This window comes from Salvelinus alpinus, chromosome 5 (assembly GCF_045679555.1).
Source record: "Salvelinus alpinus chromosome 5, SLU_Salpinus.1, whole genome shotgun sequence".
Lineage (NCBI taxonomy): Eukaryota > Metazoa > Chordata > Actinopteri > Salmoniformes > Salmonidae > Salvelinus > Salvelinus alpinus.
In genome coordinates, this window is record NC_092090.1 from 72,402,842 (window position 1) to 72,430,465 (window position 27,624).

The 27,624-nt window shown below is 43.1% G+C and overlaps 1 protein-coding gene across 1 annotated transcript; it reads left to right on the top strand.

Annotated features, from left to right (window-relative positions):
* Nucleotides 1-3,498: 3,498 nt before the first annotated feature.
* Nucleotides 3,499-27,624, top strand: LOC139576721 (ras-like protein family member 10B). The gene is made up of 3 exons (XM_071403095.1): nt 3,499-8,924; nt 17,794-17,918; nt 23,974-27,624. Exons 1-3 carry the CDS (start codon nt 8,709-8,711, stop codon nt 24,245-24,247), a joined length of 615 nt encoding a protein of 204 aa, XP_071259196.1. The 5' UTR covers nt 3,499-8,708; the 3' UTR covers nt 24,248-27,624.

A 27,624-nucleotide genomic window follows, 5' to 3' on the forward strand; every position in this document is an offset into this window, starting at 1 on the left:
TGAAACATTGGACCAACACATTATCTCTGAGCTGTACCCACTAAATCTATAAGCTGCCTAGAGTGACTGGGGAGGGTGGATAAGCTAAACCACTAAATTCTATGGTTGGTTTGTCGACTGGAACCCAAATCTTGTTTGCAGTGCTGTGCTCAGTCTTACCAGCATTGGGTTGAAAAACTTAGATACATTCATATTCCTCATACCACGCACACAGTATTGGCGACTACATTGAGCAGCCTGTGAAGGATGGCATGATAATGTCTTCTCTGAGAATCTTCAGGATTTGTTATTTGGTATTAAGGTGTAGTTTATGTGAGTGATAAAGAACTATCTTCATATTGTTGACACTGAAGTGTTATTACCATAATTATAATTATTGAACCTTTGTTATTTTACTTTGCCACTACCAGTGTGTACGATATTGATCAGGCTGTTATAATGAATGTCTCACACAAGGAGGCGGCCAGAGATGCTGTGTTATCAGAGCAGTGCAGCTGGGGCTGGAGTGATAATTACGAGCGGATCCGGAGTCAATGCTGATCAGTGTTTCATTCTTTCTCTCCACACTGCAGCTGGCTGTGGACATTATCACTGATATTGACTTCATCCTCACTGTGGTGTCTCTTACCTGTGTGTGTGTGTGTGTGTGTGTGTGATAGTGAGAGTGGCGGGGTTGTATGAGGTAAGGTTTATAAAACACATTCTGTTTCTGTTCAGTGCCTGAACTAAGCTACAGGACTGTTTCTCTCGCACAGACTGGAATATGATCCGGGATTCATCCGTTGTCATTGAGGAGTTTACCACATCACTCACCGGCTTAATTAATAAGTGCATCGTCGACGTCCTCCCCACAGTGACTGTATGTACATACATATCCCAACCAGAAGGCATGGACTACAGGCAACATCCGCACTGAGCTAAAGGCTACCGCTGCCGCTTTCAAGGAGCGGGACACTAATCCAGACACTTATAAGAAATCCCGTCAAGGACCAAGATAGAATCCACTACACCGGCTCTGACGCACGTCGGATGTGGCAGGGCTTGCAAACTATTACGGACTACAAAGGGAAACCCAGCCGCGAGCTGTCCGGTGACGCGAGACTACCAGACAAGCTAAATATTTTCTATGCTCACTTTGAGGCTAGCAACACTGAATGATGCATAAGAGCACCAGCTGTTCCAGATGACAGTGTGTTCACGCTCTCCGTAGCCGATGCGGGTAATACCTTTAAACAGGTTAACCTTCACAAGGCCGCAGGGCCAGACGGATTACCAGGACGAGTACTCAGAGCATGGCAAGTATCTTCACTGACATTTTCAACCTCTTCCTGACCCAGTATGTAATACCTACATGTTTCAAGCAGGCCACCCAGCTAGCAATGAGGAATTGGCCCAGAAGTGGCCCTCTTCTGGACGGCCGGAACTGATTGTATTTTTTTATCACAAACAATGAGAAAATATGGAAAAATAAATTATGAAATGTTAATTATATAAAGCAGCCCGTGTAATCATCTGCCAGAGAGTAGCCCCAATCGGCCAAGCCCCAAATAATACATTTGGGCTAGATAACTGACACTGGAATTGGCCCCACATCCTAGCCATAAGTAATACTGCTGAAAGCGGCCCAGACTCGGGCCACATGACGTCGGCCGAGTGCCCCGACTCTCTGCCGGAATCCACTGTGCTAGCTGGGCACCATAGTCCCTGTGCCCAAGAATTCCAAGGTAACCTGTCTAAATGACTACCGCCTTGTAGCACTCACATCTGTAGCCATGAAATGCTTTGAAAGGTTGGTCATGGTTCACATCAACACCATCATCCCAGACCCACTCCAATTCGCATACCGCCCCAACAGATCCACAGATGACGCAATCTCTATTGCACTCCACACTGCCCTTTTCCACCTGGACAAAAGGAACACCTACAGTATGTGAGAATGCTGTTCATTCACTACAGCTCAGCATTCAACACCATCGTGCCCACGATGCTCATCACTAAGGCCCCTGGGATTAAGCACATCCCTCTGGATCCTGGACTTCCTGTCGGGCCGCCCCCAGGTGATGAGGATAGGCAACAACACATCTGCCACGTTAACCTTCAACATGGGGCCCCTCAGGGGTGCATGCTTATTCCCCTCTTGTACTCCCTGTTCACCCAGACTGTGGCCACACACAACTCCAACACCGTCATTAAGTTTGCAGGGGACATGAAGGTGATGGGCCTGATCACCAATGACAATGAGACAACCTACATAGAGGAGGTCAGAGACCTGGCAGTGTGGTTGCAGAGAAGTATGAATTGCATATCACCGTAAATGCTGCAAGGCTAATGCAGATGGCAGATTGACCATGCAGCGCCTTTAATTGTCTGGCTGGCACCAAACTCCTTCACTGTGTACCACATGAATCGCGTCATCCAGGCTAGCTGCATAAAGGCCTGTACCTAGAACGCTTTGATGGAAATAAATTAAATTAATACATTACGTTAACTGTCACTATTTTAGGACTTTGGCAAATCTAATGATTTTACATAAAAATAAAGACATTGATGCCATGAACTTTGAAATAAGGTTTGCAGCATGTATTTCAAGTGATTCGCTGATTCTGTTGGACACATTTCCTACTGATAATTGTGAAGAACTGTTTTGGCATGACTATTTTCTGTGTAGGTTGGTCGATATACTTTTACTGATTTAATTGACTTTGACACCATTGAGCTTTACATGAACCTCACTGAAGCTATATTGTAAATTATAGTCTATTTGTAATCCCCTAAACAGACCAAAATATGGAATCTTTTCGTTTTTAACAATGAGGTGACTTAAAATTGGTCGATGCAACAAGAACACACTGTGCTCACCTGGATCAGTTTATTGAGTCTCTCTCTGCATCCAACACTGAAATGGCAGCACATTATTGTCAACCTCCCTCTTGTTTCTGTGAATTCATACAGACAAATGGTGATGACGCAGTGTTTAATTTGAGGCTAAATATTAATGCAAGGGAATCATACATTTTATGACCACTCTTGTTTTAGGAGCAAGTATACGGGATGTGCCTCATATTAATGGTGTAGTATAATAAATCATGTGTGACACCTTAATTGCCACCCAAGGTATTGCTATTGATAGGTACCCATGTTTCATCCATCCACCAATCAATTGTGCTTCAGCCTTACTCTCAATGGAAGTGTAAATGCAACATGCTGCCTCTTCATTGGAACCTCCTTTGAGGAAAAACATTGAAATATAAATTTGGTAGACACGTCACCGTCCATCATTCGTGCTTCAATTGGAAATACTTGCCCTCTAAATGTTTTGCTCATTACACAAGATCTAAGCACGACTGTCATGGTTATTGGTAACACGCACATAAATACATGTTAAATATGACAAAAAGCGTACACATTAAATCACGCACCTACGCACGCACATACATATACACACAAGGCACGCGCACGCCTAGCAGACACACCAGTGCGCAGGGGAGATGTATTTATTTCATGCCCTTGCAGCAGTGGGTCGTCTGTCTCTGTTTTTGGATTGTTTTTCCCCTAAATTATTAACTGTGTCTTCTGTCATCGTGAAGAACAGATTATGCTCATTCATTCCAGAGCACGTGGGAATATATCCGTAGCTACGGGGCTGGTGAATTATAGCGTGCCTCTCCAATTGGCTTTGGTGAGCGCAAGGATTCAGTTGTATTGGTGCATCTGCTGGAGAAGAGTGAGAGATGCGAAGAGAATAATTGTACAGACTGAAGAACCGCAAGAAAAGCATTAATGGCCTAGTTTATATTGAGACGAGTCATACAGTGAGTGGGATTTTGTACCTGTGGAAATTACGAGGACGGATTTTGCGCCCCCTCGTAGTGTAAGAGGCTGTGGGAGGTTGTTCCCCAAAGTTGCGAACAGTTTTTTCCTCTCCCTATGGAATACGTAGATGCGTAATATGTCTAGTTTCAGGTGACTGTTATGTTTTTTTTAAGTACTCTAAATTGGTTTCAACGGGGAAATATTATACACTCACGGCTAAGGGACCGTCTTAAAAGTGCAATCAGCAGAACCTAGTGTTTACAGGAAAACCTCATGTTTGTCTCAATTAAATGATCAGTTTTTTCCCAAAACAATTACATTTTGAAAAAGTTATAAAGTATGAATAGGCCTGTCATCTTCAGTGTTTCCCCTATGATTTTTTTCTGCAGTGGTGGCAAGGGTAGGGGTGGGGGAGTTCTTGGCTGGGGGAGTAATAGAATGACCATGACAATGTCACTTCTGGTGATTTACAAAAATACATTCTACTTCAATATTCAATTATGTTGACACCATCTGAAATTTAACTGATTCGGGCCACTGCACTGTAGGGAGATGAGCAAGCTGTGGCTGTACGCTCATGGCTCTCATTCAAACCACTGCTCACTCTGTTTGTTACAAATATATATGTTGTAACTTGCCATTTTTTTATTAAGTTAAGTCTAACTTTCAATACCTTCCTATCCATTTGAGCTACAGACCTACAAACAGGTGTGGTGGTTTTCTATACCTCTCGTATGAAAGGTAGAGCTTGTTGCAGATAAAATGCTGTGTGTGATGACGTAATGCACATAATAAGAACTTTTGCAGCTAAATTCCTGTGTACCGAATAAAAAATAAAAGTTAAATGGGTTTCCATCGCATAACCATCAACTCTACTGGTGGTTTTGTTACAAAATGTTGCATTATAGAGCGAATGTGTCCACTCTGGCGCTTTAGTCAACAGCTCGCAGACATAGTGCGGGTATAGCCTACATGATGAGATTATTATGGACAAAATAGCAACAATATTTTTATTTGTCAAACGGCAGCCAAGCATCAATCATCATGTCACCAGAATAAGACCCTTGATAGTTATTGGAAAGGAGCATCAAGCTCATCACCGTGCACTTTCACCACTCTGTGAAATTTATCATAACTTACTGTATTTCATCTGTAGCATAATAAATGGCATGCGTTCCCAAGTCGTAGTAGGAGGACCACGCAACATATCATCATATGACTCCAAGTTTATTTCGATATGATGGTTATTATAGAAATATTTGCAGGTAAAAGCATTTCCACTGCCATTTCTCGCATAATTAATTTTACAGACACAAAAAGGTCCCACCTTGTCTAGCGTATTTTGTTTTGTCAACATTTGGAAAGTTTACTGAGAAATTACAGTAGCTGTTTACATCAGGCCTATCATGACTTTTATGTCATGGCACAATGTCGTAGGCACATTACCCAATCAACCCCTAGAACCCATGCCCTATGCACTTGTGGAGATTAAAGCTTGTGAAGATTGGTATACAGATGTAGGATCTGAATTTGAGACAGTTTACTACAGCAGGAAAACAATCTTGCAGCAACAGGTAATGTGAATTATTATGTGTATTATAATTACTGGATATTTTTTAGTAGGGGTTGATACATTTTTCATTAGGGCAAATCAAGCCTGACATTTTAAAGTGGAAATTACACATTTTAGAAGCCTTTTTAAACTTTGAATACACTACACGTTTGCATTTCCTGCTGTGCAGGAAAATTGTTAGCCACAAATGAGTGATCAAATTTAGATCTACATCTGTAAGCAGTATGTTTAAACTTACAATTAGCCTATAAGAGGGCAAGTTGGAGCTATTGCCATATTGCTTACACCTGTCAAATCCACTCAGATCTCCACAAGTGCATAGGGTGTATGGGATTTAGGATTGGGCTGTATACCACTTACAGGAACATTTGGTGTGTAATACCACATTTCTAACCATATAGGATAGGCGACACAGTTCATTTCATGCAGAGACAAGCCAGCATTTGGGGTGAAGGGATTTAATATTGCAGAGTGGTAATCAAGTTATCAAATCAAATTTTATTTGTCACATACACATGGTTAGCAGATGTTAATGCGAGTGTAGCGAAATGCTTGTGCTTCTAGTTCCGACAATGCAGTAATAACCAACGAGTAATCTAACCTAACAATTTCACAACAACTACATTATACACACAAGTGTAAAGGGATGAAGAATATGTACATAAAAATACATTACCTTCAATTTTGAAGTGTTAGTTTTCAAATGTGGAAAGAAGTGAAAGGCGCTCAACCAATGTGAGTAAAGGTGCAAAACAATTATTAGATCAGCATAGAAAACTAAAGGCGCAAACACTTGCTCACTACAAAAATATTTTTATTTCGAGCTTCATCAATGGCTTTCATCAAAACAATGACACAGATGGAATGGGCAAGTACATACAAGTACAAAGCGTGACCAATTTGGGTTTTATTTTGGGAGCGCTGTGCGAAAAAATCCAATAAAAAATTAAATGCGTAACAATATTTTGCTGCAACACTCTTCTCTAAATGGCTCAAACAAGACAGGCTGAAACCTCACCTGTCACTCAACAGGCAGGTAGCACACGGACAGTTTCTACACACTGCCTGTTTCTCTCAGCATGCACTCAACAGATTCTTCCAAAACAGCAACGATACTGTTTTCCATGTTGCATCTAAATATGAATCCACATGTTTTCTCTATTATAATATTAGTTTGTTTATCTTGCTCTTTGCAAAACGAAAGTTAGTTAGTCTAAGGAAGCCGGTATGTGCCTAAAGCTAATCGCTAATGCTAATCGCTAACTAGCTAGCTGGCTAGCTAAATACCCTTTAGCTAAATGCACTAGCTAAGGCAAGGCAAACGTTAGCTCTTGTACAGGTTGCTACCAGTGGTGGTCTATATCAGCATGTTGTTTGTGCAATGACATGTTCTGAATCAGATAGCCTATTCTAAAATATTTGTCTAAATGTAACATCTATGCATCTATTCAAATGCTATTAGGGTCCCCTGAGAAACAATGACCAGCACTTTGATTCCTCCCCTGTCATTACTCCTACCTGTTCATTTGTTGTCAAGCCAAACAACACCAACCATAGAATTAGAATAATAATTATATTTCTAGGATTCCAGCAGTTCACCCAAGTGTTTTGATCTATATCGCAAGTCAAATTGCAATATATTGTTGAAAAATCACAATTCGATTTTTTTTGCCCATATTGCCTAACAACCTGGTTGCCTTACCATTATGCAAGCATTTGGTGGCACAGAAAAACAGGAAAAAGGATATATTCTTCAAGAGATGTGCTGCTAAAGCAAGTAGGATTCATATAGGCCCAATGTAGGCTATATCTCAATCAATTAAAAATATATATTTGTCTGGTGCTCCTAAAATGTTTATGTTAGGAGCACCAGTGCTACCAATGGACATTCATTTCGAGCCATGAGAACATAGGTCATTGGGACAAGGGAAGACAATGAGCAAGGAAACTATTCAACCAGCAGTGCCAATGAGAGGTGTGGCTGTCAATTCAAGTAGGTCCACAGGGTAAGAGGTACCGTGGTCAATGGCTCCACCTAGTGGAATATATGTTAAATATGCGCTATATTGAAAATAATTTCAACCATCTGGACATAGAGCTACGGAAGATGATCTGTCTGTGAACAAACAACCCCAACTGTAATAGCATAAATATTTGCAAAAAAATACAACGGTAGGAAGTTGGACAAAATGAAACGTGTACCTTTTCATAAGAGCGCTAAATTAACCCACCACACTGGTTTGTAGATCTGTAGCTCATATGGATAGTGAGTTATTGAAAATAAAACCCATAACTGGAAATACACATATAAAATCAGTGCAATGGAAAATAGAAATTGTAATGGGTGGACTATGGACGAGGGAGGTCTGTGACCTAACATCAAGGGGTTTTACAGGTATATGTCATTTGGATAATAAACTATTGAAAATTAGATCTGTACTTGAACAAATAACCACAGCTGTAATAGGATAAATATTTGTAGAAAATCAAAGGGGAGGAATGTAGAAAAAATAAAAGGTGTACCTTTCATAAGAGAGGCAAAGGAACCCAATGCCCTTGTCTGTAGTTCTGTAGTTCATATGGATAGGAAGGTATTGAAATTTAGACCTGTAACAAGAAATGCCTATAAAATCAGAGAAGTGGTGATCTGGAAATATTATTAATATAGTATGGATGAGGGGGTCAGTGACTTCACATGGATAGGAAGCTTCAAATATAGCACCCTTAGTAAGAGAGGTAACTAATTAAATGGTGCCTTCAGCGACTGGAGGCCCTATGCAGTGTGTGTAATCTTCATATAGGTCTAACCCTCCTGAATGGGAACGAATCCCCTTTTTTTGTTGCTTACACACAATCACCATTATTGCACTTTTGTGACGGTCCCTAAACCACGGAGCGCAAGAAAACAGTATATTGCCTCCTTTTTGGCTCTGTTAAGGGAAGATTTCGACTACCGGTAAAAACAAAAGATGTACCTTGCTCTCTACCATAATCTGATTCTAGATATATCACTCTCATCATCCTATGACCTTCTATCGGAGAGCTATTGACGAGCAAACTCTGAATATAACAAATTTACTGCTGTCTATTGATGACGGAGGACTGTTTCGACCTTTCTTTTCCTAAATAAGGCTAATAACTAATGCCATACTTAAGAGAAAAAAAAGTGTTTACTTAGAGTTAAAAGAACTGTGGACTTTGACCCGTGTCAGAACAGCAGGAGCAACATTCACAGGAAACAAAACTGAATAGCTGCGAGGACAATCTTTGTGGAGTTGCAAATTGGTTTGTTGTCGCTGTCCATGGTGCTGATGTTCCAGGAATGGTGGAGACGCTAAGTATCGCCGTTATCGGAGCTCCCGGAGTCGGGAAAACTTCCATAATCCGTCAATTTATTCATAATGACTTCTCAGAGGTTTACACTCCAACCAGAGACAGGTATGTGTACAGACCCTCTGTAATTTTGAACGGTAACATGTACGACCTGAAGATTTTGGATGTCCCGCCAATTTCGTCGTTCCCCTCCAGCTCGAGCCAGGTAAGATAGAAGGTAACCTTCCATTTGGGTTTCGATTTTTTTTATTTAGTAAAGGGAATAGCATTCTCTAAGGGTTAGCGTCATTGTCTTTGATTTACCCTTTGTCAGAACCATTCCTATAGGTTTTCACAAACAGTTTTCAAAACTAAAACTAAATGTGGGCATCAAGTCCCTCGAAAATAGTTAGAGCGCGGAGACATTATGTTACCATCCATAAATGCACTGACAGCTCGCGCTGTTCTTCAAAGTAAACGCATCCTTTAGATTCTTTTTCATAATCCGATGCCACTTAGAGCAGTAGTTGCTATGGAAACTTGATTTATGACTTCAGTGGCAAGCCTAGGCTATAGGCTACATGATGTATTTGGTGTTTTAAAACACACACACACGCACACGCACGCACGCACGCACGCACACACACACACACACACACACACATACACACAATCTCTCTCTCTCTAGACTCCCCACTACATGACATTGCCTTACCACCCTCAGGCACAAGGAAGGACATTTATGTAATATTGAATGTATCCTTATGTTCTGCTTCTATGACTTCATAAGTACGTCCTTATTGGCTATTTGCTCCTAGACCCCTGACCAGAGCGCACCCAGCTGCCAAGCCTCCGGGCACATGAGCCTGGCCAGGGTGATGGAGACTGTCTGCCTGGCTCCTGGCAGGCCTGAGGGGAGTGATGTGTGCTCTTATCAGAGGATGGAACTGGAAGCACAAGTGCTTTGACTTTGTCAGCCCATTACAGCCCATAAGTGCTACAATTCCACATTGAATCATCAACTCTGAATAGATGGCAAATGGTTTAACTTACTGCTGCTAAAAACAGCATGCTTCAACATAATCACCAATGTATTAAGTGAGAAAAAGCAGACTTGGAGCTTCACTTAGTGACCTTATAAGCTATACCTCCATAAATACGCTCCTGGCGATAGCATGGAATGTCAGATGAAACACCATAGTTTCAATTAAGCACTTTTTTCATTGACTGCCAGTGGTTTGATCAACATATTTTCTCAAAGCTGTTTTGCTTTCAGACATGACATGCACCAGTTTCCTGCTCTCTGTATCTCCTTGTCCTCTCCTCACCTTAGATGAGTGACATCAGCTCCAAATACAATAAGAGTACATCTCAATCAGGTCCTTGTGTCTGTTCTGTTCTGGCCCTGTTCCAGAGCGCTAGATGAGTGACATACACATGCATATACTAAAAAAGAGTGTGTGTATGTACATGATTGTAAGCGTGCTTAAGGGTGTTGCTGAATGTCTAATGAAATAGCTCTCTTGACCTCCTCACTGGTCCTCAGGAAGCCTGTCTGTTTTTCCCTCCCTGGTGCTGCCTGCTGGGGCTCTAAATGGGATCTCCAAGGTTACTACGGAGCTGGCTGAGACTGGCGTGAAGCACTGATCTTACTGATAGTTGCTATTTGTTATTTACTGAGGGAACGCATTGCAGCCATCGCCTCCACAGCAAGAACTGTATTTTTCTACACAGGGGAGCTGCCACTGAGAAAATGAGATCAGGCCATGGAGGAGCTGGTGCAGCCGACCAGAAAGCCCCCTGAAGTGGGCATGCACTGTGTTTCCTGTAAACATAGTCTACGATCCAACACACTGAGGAGCAAACAGCCTCAACCCAGCCAGGCACAGCCAGGCAGAGCCAGCAGGAGAGCAGGGGAGAATTCAGGATTCTTGCAGTGTCTAGGAGAGAGAAAGCAAAGAGGAGAATATGACAACAATCTCTTAGTATGTGTTAAAAGGTCTGCAGTGCACTTTATTTTCTCCAATCCACGGAGCGCAGCAACACAAGCAATCTGATTTAATTTGCTCTTTCTTTAGCTAAATGGCGCTTAACCCCCATTAGAGCACACATTCTGGCAAGTGCAAACAGCAGGGAGAAGACAGGACGGATCACATTATAGAGGCTGGGAGGTTGCTTGTGTGTGTGTGTGTGTGTGTGTGTGTGTGTGTGTGTGTGTGTGTGTGTGTGTGTGTGTGTGTGTGTGTGTGTGTGTGTGTGTGTGTGTGTGTGTGTGTGTGTGTGTGTGTGTGTGTGTGTGTGCCCATGTTAGATAGTGAATCCCCCCAGGCCCTCGTCACATAAAAACATGAAACGTCCACATCTGTTCTCTGACTCCTATGGTGTACGTAATGCTGCATGAGCATTGTTGCTCCATTTCACACATTACAGCAACAGGATTCATTACATCTGCCTATAGATTAGTCATATCAGTCAACACTTTTATACTTACATTTAGAATATCTCAGTTGAAATGGTAGGAATTGAGATACTTACATAACAGCCTCAACCTCTTCGGGGAGTCTAGTTTAAGACATCTGTATACAGTTTTTAACCAACAGACAGAGACAGCTCTACCAGTACTTTGTCTTAGGTATAGCCAGGGAAAATCATTCGTTGAGTGCAACAAGAGCACTGCTATCAAGCAGATTGATGGTCAATTTCCTCAGGAATGGCTCTGAGAGCAGCAGCCGTACCATCTCCCCTTCTGTCCTCTGTGTTTTGTTCTATATTCCAGCCTCTGACCCACACTGGCTAGTCATTCTTTACTGACTGTGACGGGGTGGTGAGGCATTCCCGCTCTCCACTCCGAGCAAGCACTCTCCTCTCCTTTTTTCCTTCCATATTTAATGAGCCAGCAGCTGGCCCATGGTGGGCTTCAGAGGGGAGGCTGGCTGGGTCAGGGTCACAGGACAGAGTGCTCTGGAACAGGGCCAGAACAGAACAGACACAAGGACCTGATTGAGATGTACTCTTATTGTATTTGGAGCTGATTGGATTAAAACACAGTGCCCTGCTGAAGGACTAGAGAGAGTAAAGAGACTAATAGAGATGAGAGCGGCTGCAGTAGAGTCTAATGGCCACCATAGAAAGACAGATTCACTAAATGAGTTTCCTCTTCCCCTACATGGTACCTGGGTGGGGAGGAAGATGAGTACTCCTCCATGCTTATGCAACGAGGCCAGGTTTCTGTTAGGTAATTGCGTGTTGTAAAGGATGTAGTACTGTACTTGTACTTTGGCTCTGGTCCATCATTTAGACTGAGGCTGTGCTTATTTAGGTCTCTTTAGGCAGCAAGGGCAGACGCCACTACATTATTTACCTTGGGGGACTCTGGTGGTAAAAAATAATTGATGTGCAGGCGGGGCTGCTGTCTGTGTTAATGTGTTGCTGTTTGCATTCTCAGAGCATCTGTCACAGTTTGTCGATAGGATTTGATGACGAGATGGACTTACCGTAAGCCTGATAGTGACAGTGTATCCAATTCCTATTTTTCCCTGTTCTTTTTTTCCATCTTCTCATAGTGTATCATATCACCATGACTTCCTCCCACACATGTTTTCTCTCTTTCTCTCTCTCTCTCTCTTTGTCTTTCTCTGCTCTATGTTTTTCATTTGCTTATCTCTCCCCTACATATATGGAATAAAATGGATCACTTTTACTGTTCATTGCATCAGATGAATCAAACATTTAGTATTTTTCCTGGATACGCTCTCTTGGCCCTTTGTCAGCCTCTGCAGATAGGCTCTGTCACACACACTGGCAGAGTTGTCAGAGATGTGTGTGTGTGTGTGTTAAAAAGGCCGGGCGCTATCATCAGGCAGCTGGAGGAGACGACAGATCAATGCCCAGTGGAACGTTAATGTTAATAATAAACCCTGTAACAACACACACAGATGTAATGTGGCTCTCCCTTCTGTACAGCACATCAATAAGTAACGAGAAGCTCAATCCCAAAGGGACAGAAGATGTTTTATTAACATTTCAACAGTGTCTGAGGTATGTCTCCAGTAATCATCCATTCACATTCATGACCATGTTCTCTACTCTCTGGTGTAAAAGTATTCATCTGACACCATTACCCTGCTATCATTGGGAGCAGTGGGATGCCAGCTCTATCAGGGCCTGGTAAAAAGTGACCAAGGACTTGGGTTGTCAGGCACTTGAATGGAACGGGCTGAGCTGCTGTCTTTTTGCAGAGGTTTCAAAGGACCAACTGGAGAAAGCAGTATACCAGAGCTCTCCAACCCGGTTCCTGAAGAGTTACCCTCCTGTAGGTTTTCGCTACAACCCCAGTTGTAACTAACCTGATTCAGCTTTTCAACCAGCTAATTATTAGAATCAGGTGTGTTGATAGAGGTTGGAGCAAAAAACCTACAGGACGGTAGCTCTCAAGGAACAGGGTTGGAGAGCCCTGCACTATACACACACACACACACACACACACACACACACACACACACACACACACACACACACACACACACACACACACACACACACACACACACACACACACACACACACACACACACACACACACACACACACACACACACACACACACACACACACACACACTACTACCTCTTTTCCACTACCTCTTTTCTGTCTCTCTCTCTAGTGTTATCCTATACTATTTTAAGCCTACCGAATATGGGGGTGCATTTAAAGCACCTAGATAGGAAGGGATGTGATCATGTTGCGTTATACTGCATATTGTCTATGTGGTACTTCTACTACTACTATGGTCAAGTCTTGCATTTAGGATGACTAAGTCATTCAGTTAAGAATTATGTAAGAAGAAGCAGGAGAGGAACACAGATATCAGCATGGGCTTCAAACTAATACATCATTAGCAGTAGATGTGATTGAATGTATGATAAAGTATAATGAAGCATATTTATTATTTATTAAAGAGATTGAACGGGATCTTGAGCACTTACAAATTCGTAACATATTGTACGAATTGGAATTCGTAACATATATGCAGTTGAAGTCAGAAGTTTACATACACCTTAGCCAAATTGATTTAAACTCAGTTTTTCACAATTCTTGACATTTAATCCTAGTAAAAATTCCCTGTCCTAGGTTAGGATCACCACTTTATTTTAAGAATGTGAAATGTCAGAATAATAGTAGAGAGAAGGATTTATTTCAGCTTTTATTTCTTTCATCACATTCTCAGTCGGTCAGAAGTTTACATACACTCAATTAGTATTTGGTAGCATTGCCTTTAAATTATTTAACTTGGGTCAAACGTTTCGGGTAGCCTTCCACAAGCTTCCCACAATAAGTTATAGCTTCCCACAATACATGAATTTTGGTTCATTCCTCCTGACAGAGCAGGTGTAACTGAGTCAGGTGGGTAGGCCTCCTTACTCACACAAGCTTTTTCAGTTCTGCCCACAAAAATGTTCTATAGGCTTGAGGTCAGGGCTTTGTGATGGCCACTCCAATACCTTGACTTCGTTGTCCTTAAGCCATTTTGTCACAATTTTGGAAGTATGCTTGGGGTCATTGTCCATTTGGAAGACCCATTTGCGACCAAGCTTTAACTTCTTGACTGATGTCTTGAGATGTTGCTTCAATATATCCACATAATATTCCTTCCTCATGATGTCATCTATTCGGTGAAGTACACCATTCCCTCCTGCAGCAAAGCACCCCCACAACATAATGCTGCCACCCCCATGCTTCACGGTTGGGATAGTGTTCTTTGGCTTGCAAGCCTCCCCCTTTTTCCTCCAAACATAACGACGGTCATTATGGCCAAACAGTTATATTTTTGTTTCATCAGACCAGAGGACATTTCTCCAAAAAGTACGATCTTTGTCCCCATGTGCACTTGCAAACCGTAGTCTGGCACTTTTATGTTTTGGAGCAGTGGCTTCTTCCTTGCTGAGCGGCCTTTCAGGTTATGTCGATATACGACTTGTTTTACTGTGGATATAGATACTTTTGTACCTGTTTCCTCCAGCATCTTCACAAGGTCCTTTGCTGTTGTTCTGTGATTGATTTGCACTTTTCGCACCAAAGTACGTTCATCTCTAGGAGACCTTCCTGAGCGATATGACAGCTGCGTGGTCCCATGGTGTTTATACTTGCGTACTATTGTTTGTACAGATGAACGTGGAACCTTCAGGCGTTTGGAAATTGCTGCCAAGGATGAACCAGACTTGTGGAGGTATACAATTTTTTTCTGAGGTCTTGGCTGATTTCTTTTGATTTCGCCCATGATGTCAAGCAAAGAGGCACTGAGTTTGAAGGTAGGCCTTGAAATACATCCACAGGTACACCTCCAATTGACTCATAATGATGTCAATTAGCCTATCAGAAGCTTCTAAAGCCATGACATAATTTTCTGGAATTTTCCAAGCTGTTTAAAGGCACAGTCAACTTGGTGTATGTAAACTTCTGACCCACTGGAATTGTGATACAGTGAATTATAAGTGAAATAATCTGTCTGTAAACAATTGTTGGAAAAATTGCTTGTGTCATGCACGAAGTAGATGTCCTAACCGACTTGCCAAAACTATAGTTCGTTAACAAGAAATTTGTGGAGTGGTTGAAAAACGAGTTTTAATGATTCCAACCTAAGTGTATGTAAACGTCCGACTTCAACTGTACGACTTGCAGAAGAACAAAAAGTAATACTTATTTGCAGGACGTAACATATCATACGAAATGGAGGACGTTTTCGGTGACCCGTTTTGGCTTGTGAGCGCTACTTTCAAAACTACTGGCTGAAATGATACAAAACCTTTATAATGCATCTTTAACACTCATTCTCCACTTCTTGGGTGCACTGTACTGAGGTGCTTAAACAGTAAAAGGAGATAACACTCTCTGGAAATAGGAATTGATGTGTAGGAAATGGAGGGTGGGTGGTTTACGAAAACGCTGAGACAGAAAGAGGAGAGATGGTAGAGGAATGCTGAGGATGTGTCATTTCTGATCCCTAGCCCCCGTAATTCCTCCTGGAAACAGACTGAATCAATCTGCAGGGAGAAAAGGCAATAACAGGAAACATGTACAGAATTGAATCTCCCTACTTGCTGCATTGTCTTCACGGTCAACCATTATATTTTTTTGTCCTCCCTCTCCTCCTCCTCCTCATTCTCTCACTCCCACCTTTGTGTGTAATGATCTCGGTGCCACAGTGTTTGCCTCCATGGCTGATCGCACTCATTATCTTTCTGTGTGAGACTCTCCCTCTCTCACACACATATGTAGTTGTTTTGCCCTTGAGCTGTTCTTGTCTATTCATGTTCTGTATTATGTCATGTTTAATGTTTTTTTTGGACCCCAGGAAGAGTAGCTACTGCTTTTGCAACAACTAATGGGGATCCAAATAAAATAACAAAATCACACACGCACGCACACACAGACACACAGACACACACAGACACACACACACACACACACACACACACACACACACACACACACACACACACACACACACACACACACACACACACACACACACACACACACACACACACACACACACACACACACACACACACACACACACACACACAAACTCACTGGTGCTGCAAATCACTCTAAATTAGATTAAGGCAATTATTCCCTGTCGACATGGATATGTTACCATTGTCATCATTACAGCTCACATTGATCACTATCTGCTCTCGGATTCTGCCCCATTACTGCATCTGATTCCCCACCAAAATAACTTATTGACAAACTCCCTGTTTAGACCTATCTACAGAATACAGGATACGTTTAGATTACTCCTCCAGTGTTATCCTGTTGATTCTCATTAGTGCAATTATATTCAGATCTCCGTGCCATATTGATTTCTTATAGTCTGTTTAGTAAGCTTGTGTTGGGGGTGAGTGAAGGGGAATGCTTGTGCATTGCGCCATCTCACCAACTCCTCCACCCACTGCCTTTCAGCCTGGTGGGGCTCAGTCCAAGGGTTACATTCACACCCTGTTTGTTCATCCATCGCTCTACCCTTCCCCCCCCCCTTGTCCATCCACCTGCTGCTCTTTAATCTCTCTACTTCTCTCTCTCCCTGAGAGACAGCGGTTTCTCCCTCTATACCTCCCTCTCCAATCACCCTCTTCCCTTTCGCTCTCCCTCCCCCTCCCCCCTCTTTCACCATCTCTCCTTCTCCCTCTCCCAGCTAGCAGAACCACTTATAGATTCAGCTCACACAGGTTAAGCTGGCGACATAGAGAGAGAATGAGAGAGCGTGTGAGAGGATGAGAGTGTGTGTGTGTGAGAGAGAGAGAGAGACAGAGAAAGCTGGAGGGAGGAGATTGGGTCACTGTGTTATGGCTGAAGCAATTGCCTCAATGGCCATAGCAAATCACTCCCATTGTGCTGCGTCTTTTAAATATTGTTAGCAAATCATTACTTTTCAATGAAGGCCACTGTTTGCCTTCCCGTCAGTGCGTACAGTAGGTCCTGTGTGTTTCTAGTGTTGCACTTGACAGGAGACTGGCCCTGTTCCTGCTCTGCCAAGGCTTTGTTACTCTGTTTTATGCCTTAGCCACGTGCAGACCAGAGCAGTGTGCTGGGCCTGCATTTTGCACGAAGCAGGCAGAGTCAGACAACATGTTTTATGGCTTCAGCCTGGTTTATACCAGGACTATCTATCTGACTGACTCAGAGATGTCTTAAAGACCCATTTGACACCACACAATTTCAATTTCAATCTAGTGAAGAGAGCAAAACATCCTGAGAGCTTTTGAATAATTGAACATCCATCCTCTGTTAAAAAACCTGGTCAAAGAACTCGCTAGATAGCAGCTATAAGCATATGGACTATCCTCACAAGCCTTACTGTTTTAGGGGAGATATGGGAACAGAACAAATGCCATTTGAAGATTTTATTTTGGTTCTTGAGATATAACTCATTAAATAAATCTGTTTCACTTGTCAGATCATTGGCAAGTGAAACAATATGTCTTCAATATCCTTCCCATCATTTGACCTTCGTGTGTCTGTAGTGAGTGATGTAGTTGTTTGTTTAGGGATCACTCATGTTTCCCCTCTATCTGTCTGTCTCTGTCTGTCAGGAGTGGCTGGACCTGCGTTGCAGAGGGGTGCGTAATGCCAATGCTTACATCCTGGTCTATGACATATGCTGTGTGGAGAGCTTTGAGTATGTCAAGATGATCCGCCAGCAGATCGTGGAGCACAGGTAGGGGGACACCAGAACACAGTGACACACATGGACCAGTTAGGTAAAACACATGATGAGAGATCCATTAAACGCCACAGAAGACCAGCAGTCATATATGAAACATCCAGCTGATCTGCTTGAAGGACCGCTGTGTCCTGACATCCATACAAGACCTCAGGAATGACAGCATGCAATCACACTGTCATATACATCAATACAAATACACATTCAATCTGTGTGAAAACAGTGACAAAGGAGCCACTTGTGGTTTTAATTCAGTAGTCTCCCCCTGCCCAGCATTCTGACAGCTCACTAATGAGGTGACATTTGTATTTGACATTGATGGGTGAGGGCGAGTACAAGGCGAGTGAAGTCCTGATGATGTAGAAGAGAAGAAGGACAAAATATCTCCTGTTATTCTGACTGTAGGCATCTGCACCTGCTACATTTGCATATTGATAGGAGGAATGGGTGGCCCTCATTTGTTGAGCTCTAAAGAGGTTCACCTCTTTGCAGCTCTGTGACGTAACCGGCCTTCAGACTGCAGAGCACCATTCCTTCCACTGTGCTTCTCCTGAGCTTCCATGATGTTGTCCTGATCTGGCCTGATCTATCCTGATCTGTCAGGCTGGGTGACTGGCTTGGTGACTGGCTGGGTGGCTGGCTGGCTGACTGGCTGGCTGGGTGTGGGGCTGGCTGGCTGGCTGGCTGGCTGGGTGGGTGGCTGACTGGCTGGTTAACTAGCTGGGTGGGGGATAGCTGGCTGGCTGGGTGGGTGGCTTTTTGGGTGGGTGGGTGGTTGACTGGCTGACTTGCTAGCTGGCTGGCTGGCTGGCTGGCTGGCTGGGTGGGTGGGTGGCTGACTGGCTGGGTGGGTGGGTGGCTGACTGGCTGGCCCGTAGCAGAGCTGTCTGTTTATGGCCCATGACAGGACATGCATTATTTAGAGCAGAAAGGGATAGAGAGGGTAAATGGAGCGAAAACTAGAGTAGGAAAGGGACGCGAGGGAGCGATAACAGACTGAGAGATATGAGAGAGAGGGATGAGAGGGAGGAAAGCATAAGGACATGTTGAGGGAGATAGGGATGATAGAGGGATGGATGCGTGTCCTCATGAATAAAATCGGAGTAATCGAGGTGTCATCCAGGCTCAGGTTATTGAGATTTGTGTGGGCTAGCAGAGCGGAAAGATGCCTGGGAGGAATTGCCCCTGTCTTTCTTCTGCTGCTTACTCCACCCACTCCAAAACAAACACACAGGAACACACACAATATACCTCACCCAGAATAATCCCTGCCTTGTCAGTTTTCTGGCTGTTGTTGCTTCCTGACGAAAAGCCCGTTCTTTGATGTAATTAAGCCTCTGACACACACACACACACTCTATCGTCTAACCCACTGCTCCTGAGACCTTCAGGCCTGAGTGGGTATTTGAGAGGATAGCAGCCTGCTTGATGTTGGGATTAATGTTTTTTGTCACCCTACAGCCTCATTACTAAGTTGAATATAAACCTCTCAGTGCAACTAGTTCATAATGTGTTCATATGGATGTGTTAAGGTCTGTCAACCAATGCATAAGTCATCATCACATCTCAAATAGATGCAGGGTAATCTCAAATGTACAAATGAAATTGAGCTTTCTTGTTGGTCAAGTTGTTTTTGTAGTATTGTCAATTTCCCTTTCTATTCTTAAATATTTGCTCAACTATATGTCTTTGCATGAATTAATTATAGACTGAACAAAAATATAAACACATGTATAGTGGTGGTTTCACGAGCTGAAATATTTTTAATTCTTTCTATTTAATTTAACTAGGCAAGTCAGTTAATTCTTATTTACAATGACGGCCTACCTGGCCAAACCTGGACGACGCTGGGCCAATTGTGCGCCGCCCTATGGGACTCCCAATCACAACCGGATGTGATACAGCCTGGAATCGAACCAGGGACTGTAGTGATGCCTCTTGCATTGAAATGCTATGCCTTAGACTGCTGTGCCACTCGGGAGCCCCCAATAAAGGATCCCAGAAAAGTTCCATATGCATAGAGAACTTGGCATTACGTCCAACCGGTCTCACAACCGTAGCCCATGTGTAACCACACCAGTCCAGTACCTTTACCTGCAGGATCATCTGAAACCAGCCAACTGGACAGCTGATGAAACTATGGGTTTGCACAACCGAAGAATTTCTGCACAAACTGTCAGAAACTTTCGCAGTGAAGCTCATCTGTGTGCTCGTCGTCCTCACCAGGGTCTTGACCTGACTGCAGTTGGGCGTCGTAACCGACTTCAGTGAACAAATGTTCACCTTCTATGGCCACTGGCACGCTGGAGAAGTGTGCTCTTCACGGATGAATCCCGGACAACAAAAACAATAGAATTTTATCGATGAAAATTTGAATGTACAGAGATACAATGACGAGATCCTGAGGCCTATTGTCGTGCCATTCATCCTCCACCATCACCTCATTTTCCAGCATGATAATGCATGTCGCAAGGATCTGTACACAATTCCTGGAAGCTGAAAATGTCCCAGTTCTTCCATGGCCTGCATACTCACCAGACATGTCACCCATTGAGCATGTTTGGGAAGCTCTGGATCGACATGTATGACAGCGTGTTCCATTTCCCACCAATATCCATCAACTTCGCACAGCCATTGAAGAGAGGTGGGACAACATTCCACAGGCCACAATCAACAGCCTGATCAACTCTATATGAAGAAGATGTGTCGCACTGAATGAGGCAAATGGTGGTCACACCAGATACTGACTGGTTTTCTGATCCACGCCCCTACCTTTTTTAAAAGTTATCTGTGACCAACAGATACGTATCTGTATTCCCAGTCATGTGCAATCCATAGATTAGAGCCTAATGAATTTATTTCAATTGACTGATTTCCTTATATGAACTATAACTGTCTTTGAAATTGTTGCATGTACAGATATGCATCTATAGGGAGGAGGTCAGAGACCTGGAAGTGTGTCGCCAAGACAACAACCTCTCCCTCAACGTGATCAAGACAAAGGAGATGATTGCGGACTACAGGAAAAGGAGGGCTGGTTACGCCCCCATTCTCATCAACGAGGCTGTAGTGGAGCAGGTTGAGAGCTTCAAGTTCCTTGGTGTCCACATCACTGTCATGACTGTCGCGTGAGGATCAAAATGGGTCAGATCAGCTTGGCAATGAATGACAATAACCAGACCCTCTCTCACCCACAGAGGGGTGACATCTCACGCCCTGTTGTAAATCAAGGAGAGAGAATATCCCTCTCCAAATTCATACAGGAATGTTCCTTTGTCTACACAGACGTTTCCTGCTGAAACTCTAACACATTCTAAAGCGAATACTGGAACAATATTTCTAAAATAGAAATTGGGAATGGTCAGAGGCGATCTAAAGAATAATAATGTTACATAGGTTGTTATTTTGTGATGTCATTAAAAAGGTCATAAAGGAAATACTGTAACTTGAAAGTATATGCACTACATGTACAAAGTCTCCAACCTTAACATTATATATGAAATATGAACAATTATGAAAGTATTTTGTTAAGATAGGAATGTGATTTTAGGAGCCATAAGATATAATTTGTCTCCTATAAACGTTGCACAGTAAGTAGCCACGCCCGAGTGAGGTCAGAGAGCGTGTCAGCCTGACGGAACCGTACCTTTCGTCCAGAATGCATAAATGGATTGGTAAAGAAATTAACATTCAGACCAGAGAGGCGTGTAGCTGCACCTCACGTCCAAAGTGGTTTGAATTCTGAATATCAACACGAGGTAGAGACGATAACGTCACCTCCCGGACAATCACTGGTACAGCTGATTAGCTGTCCTAAGTAAAGTATCTAGAAAAGCAAATTTAAGTAGGACCATTCTACTACTCTTCAAACCAACGTATTCTACTACTCTCATCACCACTGAGAACCATCTACACGGCTGGCTAGCCTATATTTAAATACGCAGCTTCAGGAGCGAATGGAAAGTAGAATAAACTCTGTAGTTCTGTTCAGGACTGCACGACAAGTCAACGGATAGAGGAGAGCAACAGTAGAAGAGACGGGTGGGGACCCTTTTGTGCAATGAAAGCATTACAAGCCCCAATCCAACACCCCTTTCTAAGTAGGCTTGGTTCTGACAGAGATACACGGCGAACGAAGACATTGCCATGTAGATATATTCATGATTTCTTACTCCAAATGGGCGGCGGTTCGTGTGCAAAATATATGATGACTGTGAGAGTAGTTCCTAAAATGTATCAACGATTAGTGTCTCTTTCTCTCTCTCTCTCTCCCTCCCTCTCCTCTCCTTTGTAACAAGCCGCCAAATGTTGTGTCAGTCCGCTAGGGACCTTTTTATAATGTATTAAGTGTGTATGTTTATCCTGTGTTATCATTTAGTTAGCTAGTAAATAAATAATTAAACCAATTTGTGTAGTACTGAATCATAAGTAAGGCTGAGTTTTTTGCAGATGTTAGAGGTTATGATTAATACGTTGACTGTTTTATGAATGTGATAGGTAAAGAGTTTAATTCGGGAGATGGTAACACTTTAAACAACCGCTCTCGTGGTGCCCCAAATTCCTAATGAGTTAATTGTTACATGATTAATTTAATTGGGTAACAATTAAACATAGTTAGTTGATTAGATAAATAACAGTCATCAGATGAATGAAAGTAAAGTCACGACATCACCAACAAACTATCATGGTCCAAACACACCAAGACAGTCGTGAAGAGGGCACGACAACGCTTATTCCCCCTCAGGAGACTGAAAAGATTTGGCATGGGTCCTCAGATCCTGAAAAAGTTCTACAGCTGCACCATCGAGAGCATCCTGACTGGTTGCATCATCGCCTAGTATGGCAACAGCTCGGCCTCCGACCACAAGGCGCTACAGAGGGTAGTGAGTACGGCCCAGTACATCACTGGGGCCAAGCTTCCTGCCATCCAGGACCTCTATACCAGGTGGTGCCAGAGAAAGGCCGTAAAAATTGCCAAAGACTCCAGCCACTCTAGTCATAGACTGTTCTCTCTGCTAGCACACGGAAAGCGGTACTCTGTACAGGTACCCCCTGTATATAGCCTCGTTATTGTTATTTTAGTGTTGCCTTTTTATTTTTTACTTTAGTTTATTTAGTGAATATTTTTCTTGACTTTTATTTTTCTTAAAACTGCATTGTTGTTTGCGGGCTTGTAAGTAAGCATTTCATGGTATGGTCTACACCTGTTGAATTTGGCACATGTGACAAATACAATTACATTTTATTTTATTTGATGTTGCGTTTATGTTTTTGTTCAGTCTAAATTATATTTTTGTGTTTTGGGGAGGGAGTCTTTGTAAGTATGTGTGTCTGTCTGTGTTCTTCCATTAAATCATTGCATTTTCAACTCAACATGCTAGCATTGAATCAAGGTCTGAGCTTATTGTTCACAATAGCATTACTGTCAGCCTCACTTGAATCATCACTGCTTTAGCCCAGGTTGCAGCCTGCCATACATCTTCCCAATCCAATGTTCTGTGAGAAACATTTCCCTCTACATTTAGTCTCTGCCGATACAAAGTGTGGAGGAAGGCTCCTAGGGCCCTAATGCTCTGATCCACCGCCACACACCTCCAATCCAGGCAGAGGAATCAACGCACACACATCACACACACACACACACACACACGCACACACAAGTAGACACTGCACAAGCCCCCGCACGCACAGAGACACACTCATACTGCAGTAATCCTCACACACAAACACCCAGTGACCACTCTGGAAGGTGTCTCCAGTCTCCCTGTCACGCTACTGACCTTCATGATGTTAAGAAGAAGAGGGGGGAGAATGAGAAGACTGTCTTACTCACGAACCAGGGGACTCTTCATGTCAATGCAGTCACCTTTAAATTTGTATTCATACACAGGATGTGTGGAGAATAGAGATTATGTGACTGGGATTTCTTTGCTGCTATTGCACCACATACAGTATTTGTTAGCTGACCACAGTATGCCTGTTTGATTGCAATTCTTTCTCACCTTTACCCTTCATCTCTCTATCTCCATTCCTTCCCGTGTCCCTGTAGGGAGGGCAGCAGCAGTGAGGTTCCCATCCTGGTAGTGGGGAGTAAGAGGGACCTGCAGCGCCAGCGCTTCACCCCTCGCAGGGCTGTCTCTGTACTGGTCAAGAAGACCTGGAAGTGTGGCTATGTGGAGTGCTCTGCCAAGTTCAACTGGCACGTGGTCCTGCTCTTCAAAGAGCTGCTGGGTATCGCTGTGGCACGCGGCATGAAACATAACCACACCCCAGGGATCCGCCTACAAGGGGCGCTGCAGAGGAACCGCTGCGCCGTCATGTGACCCAGTGGACTCCCCCCGGTGTAGGTTGAAGTTGCCCCTAGGCACTAATTTGGGGTCAGTTTCACTTTTCCCCCAGTGATGGCTAAGGTTAGGGTTGAGAAAGGGGAACATGATCCTAGATCTATACCTAGGGGAGACTTCACCCCGGAACAGTTCCTCCTCACCTATGTCAGAGCCATAAGAGCCTCACAGTCACACCTCAGGGGGAATAATAGGTATATGGAGAAGATGTCTTCAATGTAAACGGCTGGAAAACACACCGAGGCCTCCTGCTTTACAGAGCTTATTTTCTTATGAGGTTTATGTGACTACTGCGCTGTAGCTACTAGGACTGACCTTTGGCCCAGTATAAGAAGTACATCTTTATCACCTATCAGAACACTCCAGTTCTGTCTCAATGTTCCTATTGAGAGAAAGGAAGAAGAGGAAGAGGATGAAGAAGAGGGTTTGTTTATGGATTTAGAGAAGTAGAGCAGCTACTTCACTTCCATAGCTCTGGTCAAAGTTACACACACAATTATCACCACACCACCAGGTGTGGTACTGAGCTCCCCAGATCACAAGGCAACAGCTCCTCATACTGATGGTTATCTGCTGGTTTTAGAGCTTGGGGGACTGTGTGCATCTAGTGGAAATAGGTACCATTACTAACATGACTGGATATTTTCTCTCCATATTAGCTTATACATGTGAAGGAATGCAACTTCTTTAAAAGTCTTCCTTTTTCAAACCGTGTGTGGTAGTGTCATGTGAGGTAGATAAATGCCCTGGCTGTCGTACTTGAAATTGCATTATTCTAATGGCGATAGATGTAGAGTAGGAAAGCCTAGGTTAGAGAGGGAGTGTGGTAACTGGTAAACATAGGTGAGTCAACAAGATGGATGGCCTACTCTTGGTTTACCACATGCACATCCTATGTGCAGAATAATACGAAATGCTCCGAGGCCAGGTTGAGTGGTACTGTAGCAGGACCAGAAACCCTTCTTAAGACAATATAGTCCTCCAAAACGCACACACTAAGCAGTTAACCATTTGATGTCTTGCAGGTCACTTTTTCAAGAATTAAACAAACACTCACTAAGCACAGGAGGCTGCTGAGGGGAGGACGGTTCATAATAATGGCTGGAATGGACTAAATGGAATGTTATCATGCACATAGAAACCATGTGTTTGATGTATTTGATACCATTCCACTTACTGTCACTGATTGTGATTGTTATGAAATTGTAGTACTGTCACTCCCTCTTCTCATTTAAAGTATATTGTTTAGAGGAGGATGTAAGGTTCTCTTGCAGCAAAAAACACTGCAGTCGTTAATCCGCTACCTCCCTCCCTCCCTACCTCCCTCTCCTCGTCCTCTATCTGTGTGTTTCTGATGAATACATTATATCCATGGTGCTCTGGGGCCTGCAAGGCGCTCTGGTGCAACCTGAAGAGGCAGTGGTATAGACATTAAATGTGAGGCGGGGATAGTGGGTAGGGGGTGTTTTTTTGGAGAATACGTGGGATGATTTTGAAATGCTTTTCATGTTATGCACAGGTTGATGGGCAGGGTTAGTGAAACAGAATGACAATGGAACAAGAGAGAGGTAGTGACTTTGTTGTGGGGAGCAATAAGCTGCAGAGCACCTTGACCAGCCTGACAAGCTGTCTCCAACCACAGACATCCTGCACTAAACTAGAACACCTCACATAGAATGTATAAAACCTCCCTCCTCTTGGATATACCCAGACCACACACAAGGTAGGAGACACCCATAGCATACTATGTATTGGCATCCTACCACTCAAACACGCATAATATTTTCTGGAAATTTCAAAGCAATGTCTGAATTGTGCAATATATTTTTAATGTTTGAGAATGTGGTAAAAATGTGTCCTATGATTACAGACACCCTGTGACAATGTTTGCACTGAAAATGAGTACCTGTACTGTATATACGTACGTGCATCATTGATTTGCATGCTTTTGCTGCCAAGCCTGCAGGTCAGAGTTTAATTGCACTGGTGTGATTATGTGTAGCTGTAATTTATTTACCTGTGTGTACACTATATATACAAAAGTATGTGGACATCCCTTCAAATTAGTGGATTTGGCTATTTCAGCCACACCCATTGCTGACAGGTGTATAAAATCGAGCACACAGCCATGCAATCTCCTTTGACAAACACTGGCAGTAGAATTGCCTTACTGAAGAGCTCAGTGACTTTCAACGTGGCACCGTCATAGGATGCCACCTTTCCAACAAGTCAGTTCATCAAATTTCTGCCCTGCTAGAGCTGCCCCATATGCAATGCCAAGGAGTGTTGTAAAGCTCGCCACCATTGAACTCTGGAGCAGTGGAAACGTGTTCTCTGGAGTGATGAATCACCCTTCATCGTCTGGCAGTCCGACGGACAAATATGGCTTTGGCGGATGCCAAGAGAACGCTACCTGCCCCAATGCATAGTGTCAACTGTAAAGTTTTGTGAAGGAGGAATAATGGTCTGGGGCTGTTTTTCATGGTTCGGGCTAGGCCCCTTAGTTCAAGTGAAGGGAAATCTTAATGCCAAAGCATACAATGACATTGTAGACAATTCTGTGCTTCCAACTTTGTGGCCCTTTCCTGTTTTAGCATGGCAATGCACCCATGCACAAAGTGACGTCCATAAAGAAATAGTTTATCGAGATCGGTGTAGAAGAACTTGACCGGCCTGCACAGAGCCCTGACCTCAACCCCATCGAAAACCTTTGGGATGAAATGGAACGCCGACTGCGAACCAGGCGTAATCGCCCAACATCAGTGCTCGACCTCATTAATGCTCTTGTGGCTGAATGGAAGTATGTCCCAACAGCAATGTTCCAACATCTAGTGGAAAGCCTTCCCAGAAGAGTGGAGGCTTTTATAGCAGCAAATGGTGGACTTTGAATTAGATTTTGAACGAGCAGTTGTCCACATACTTTTGGTCATGTGGTGTATATGGTTATTATCAGAGACAGTCAAAATCAGCTGAGAGGTGTGTGTGTGTGTGTGTGTTACATACCCCAGCAGCTGCATGTAGGCTCAGTTTTTCTGAAATGATATTTAAACGGTTTAGGCCTTTATATTAGGACTGGGCGCTGTGTTTATTTTTATTTTTTAAAGAAGGTTTATGTAGCATCTGTATGAGATTCTATGGAGATAGCAATGGTCGTTTCTTGAGTTTGTAGCATGAGTGTCCACCCATTTAAACTAGACTGTTTGTGTGAGTGTGTCGTATACAACATGAAGGGCTACATTTCTCTAACAGAAACATCACTTGTATTTATTTTTTAATAGTAGGTGTTAGATGTTTTGTTTTTGACTATGGTAAAATAAAATCTGTTTTGCACAATAATTGGCCTTTTTGTCTCTTCA

Coding starts and splice junctions, on each gene's coding strand:
- LOC139576721 (XM_071403095.1), top strand. CDS start 8,709: ATGGTGGAGACGCTAAGTATCGCCGTTATCGGAGCTCCCGGAGTCGGG. Junction 8,925..17,793: donor TCCCCTCCAGCTCGAGCCAG/GTAAGATAGAAG, acceptor TCTGTCTGTCAG/GAGTGGCTGGACCTGCGTTG. Junction 17,919..23,973: donor CAGCAGATCGTGGAGCACAG/GTAGGGGGACAC, acceptor GTGTCCCTGTAG/GGAGGGCAGCAGCAGTGAGG.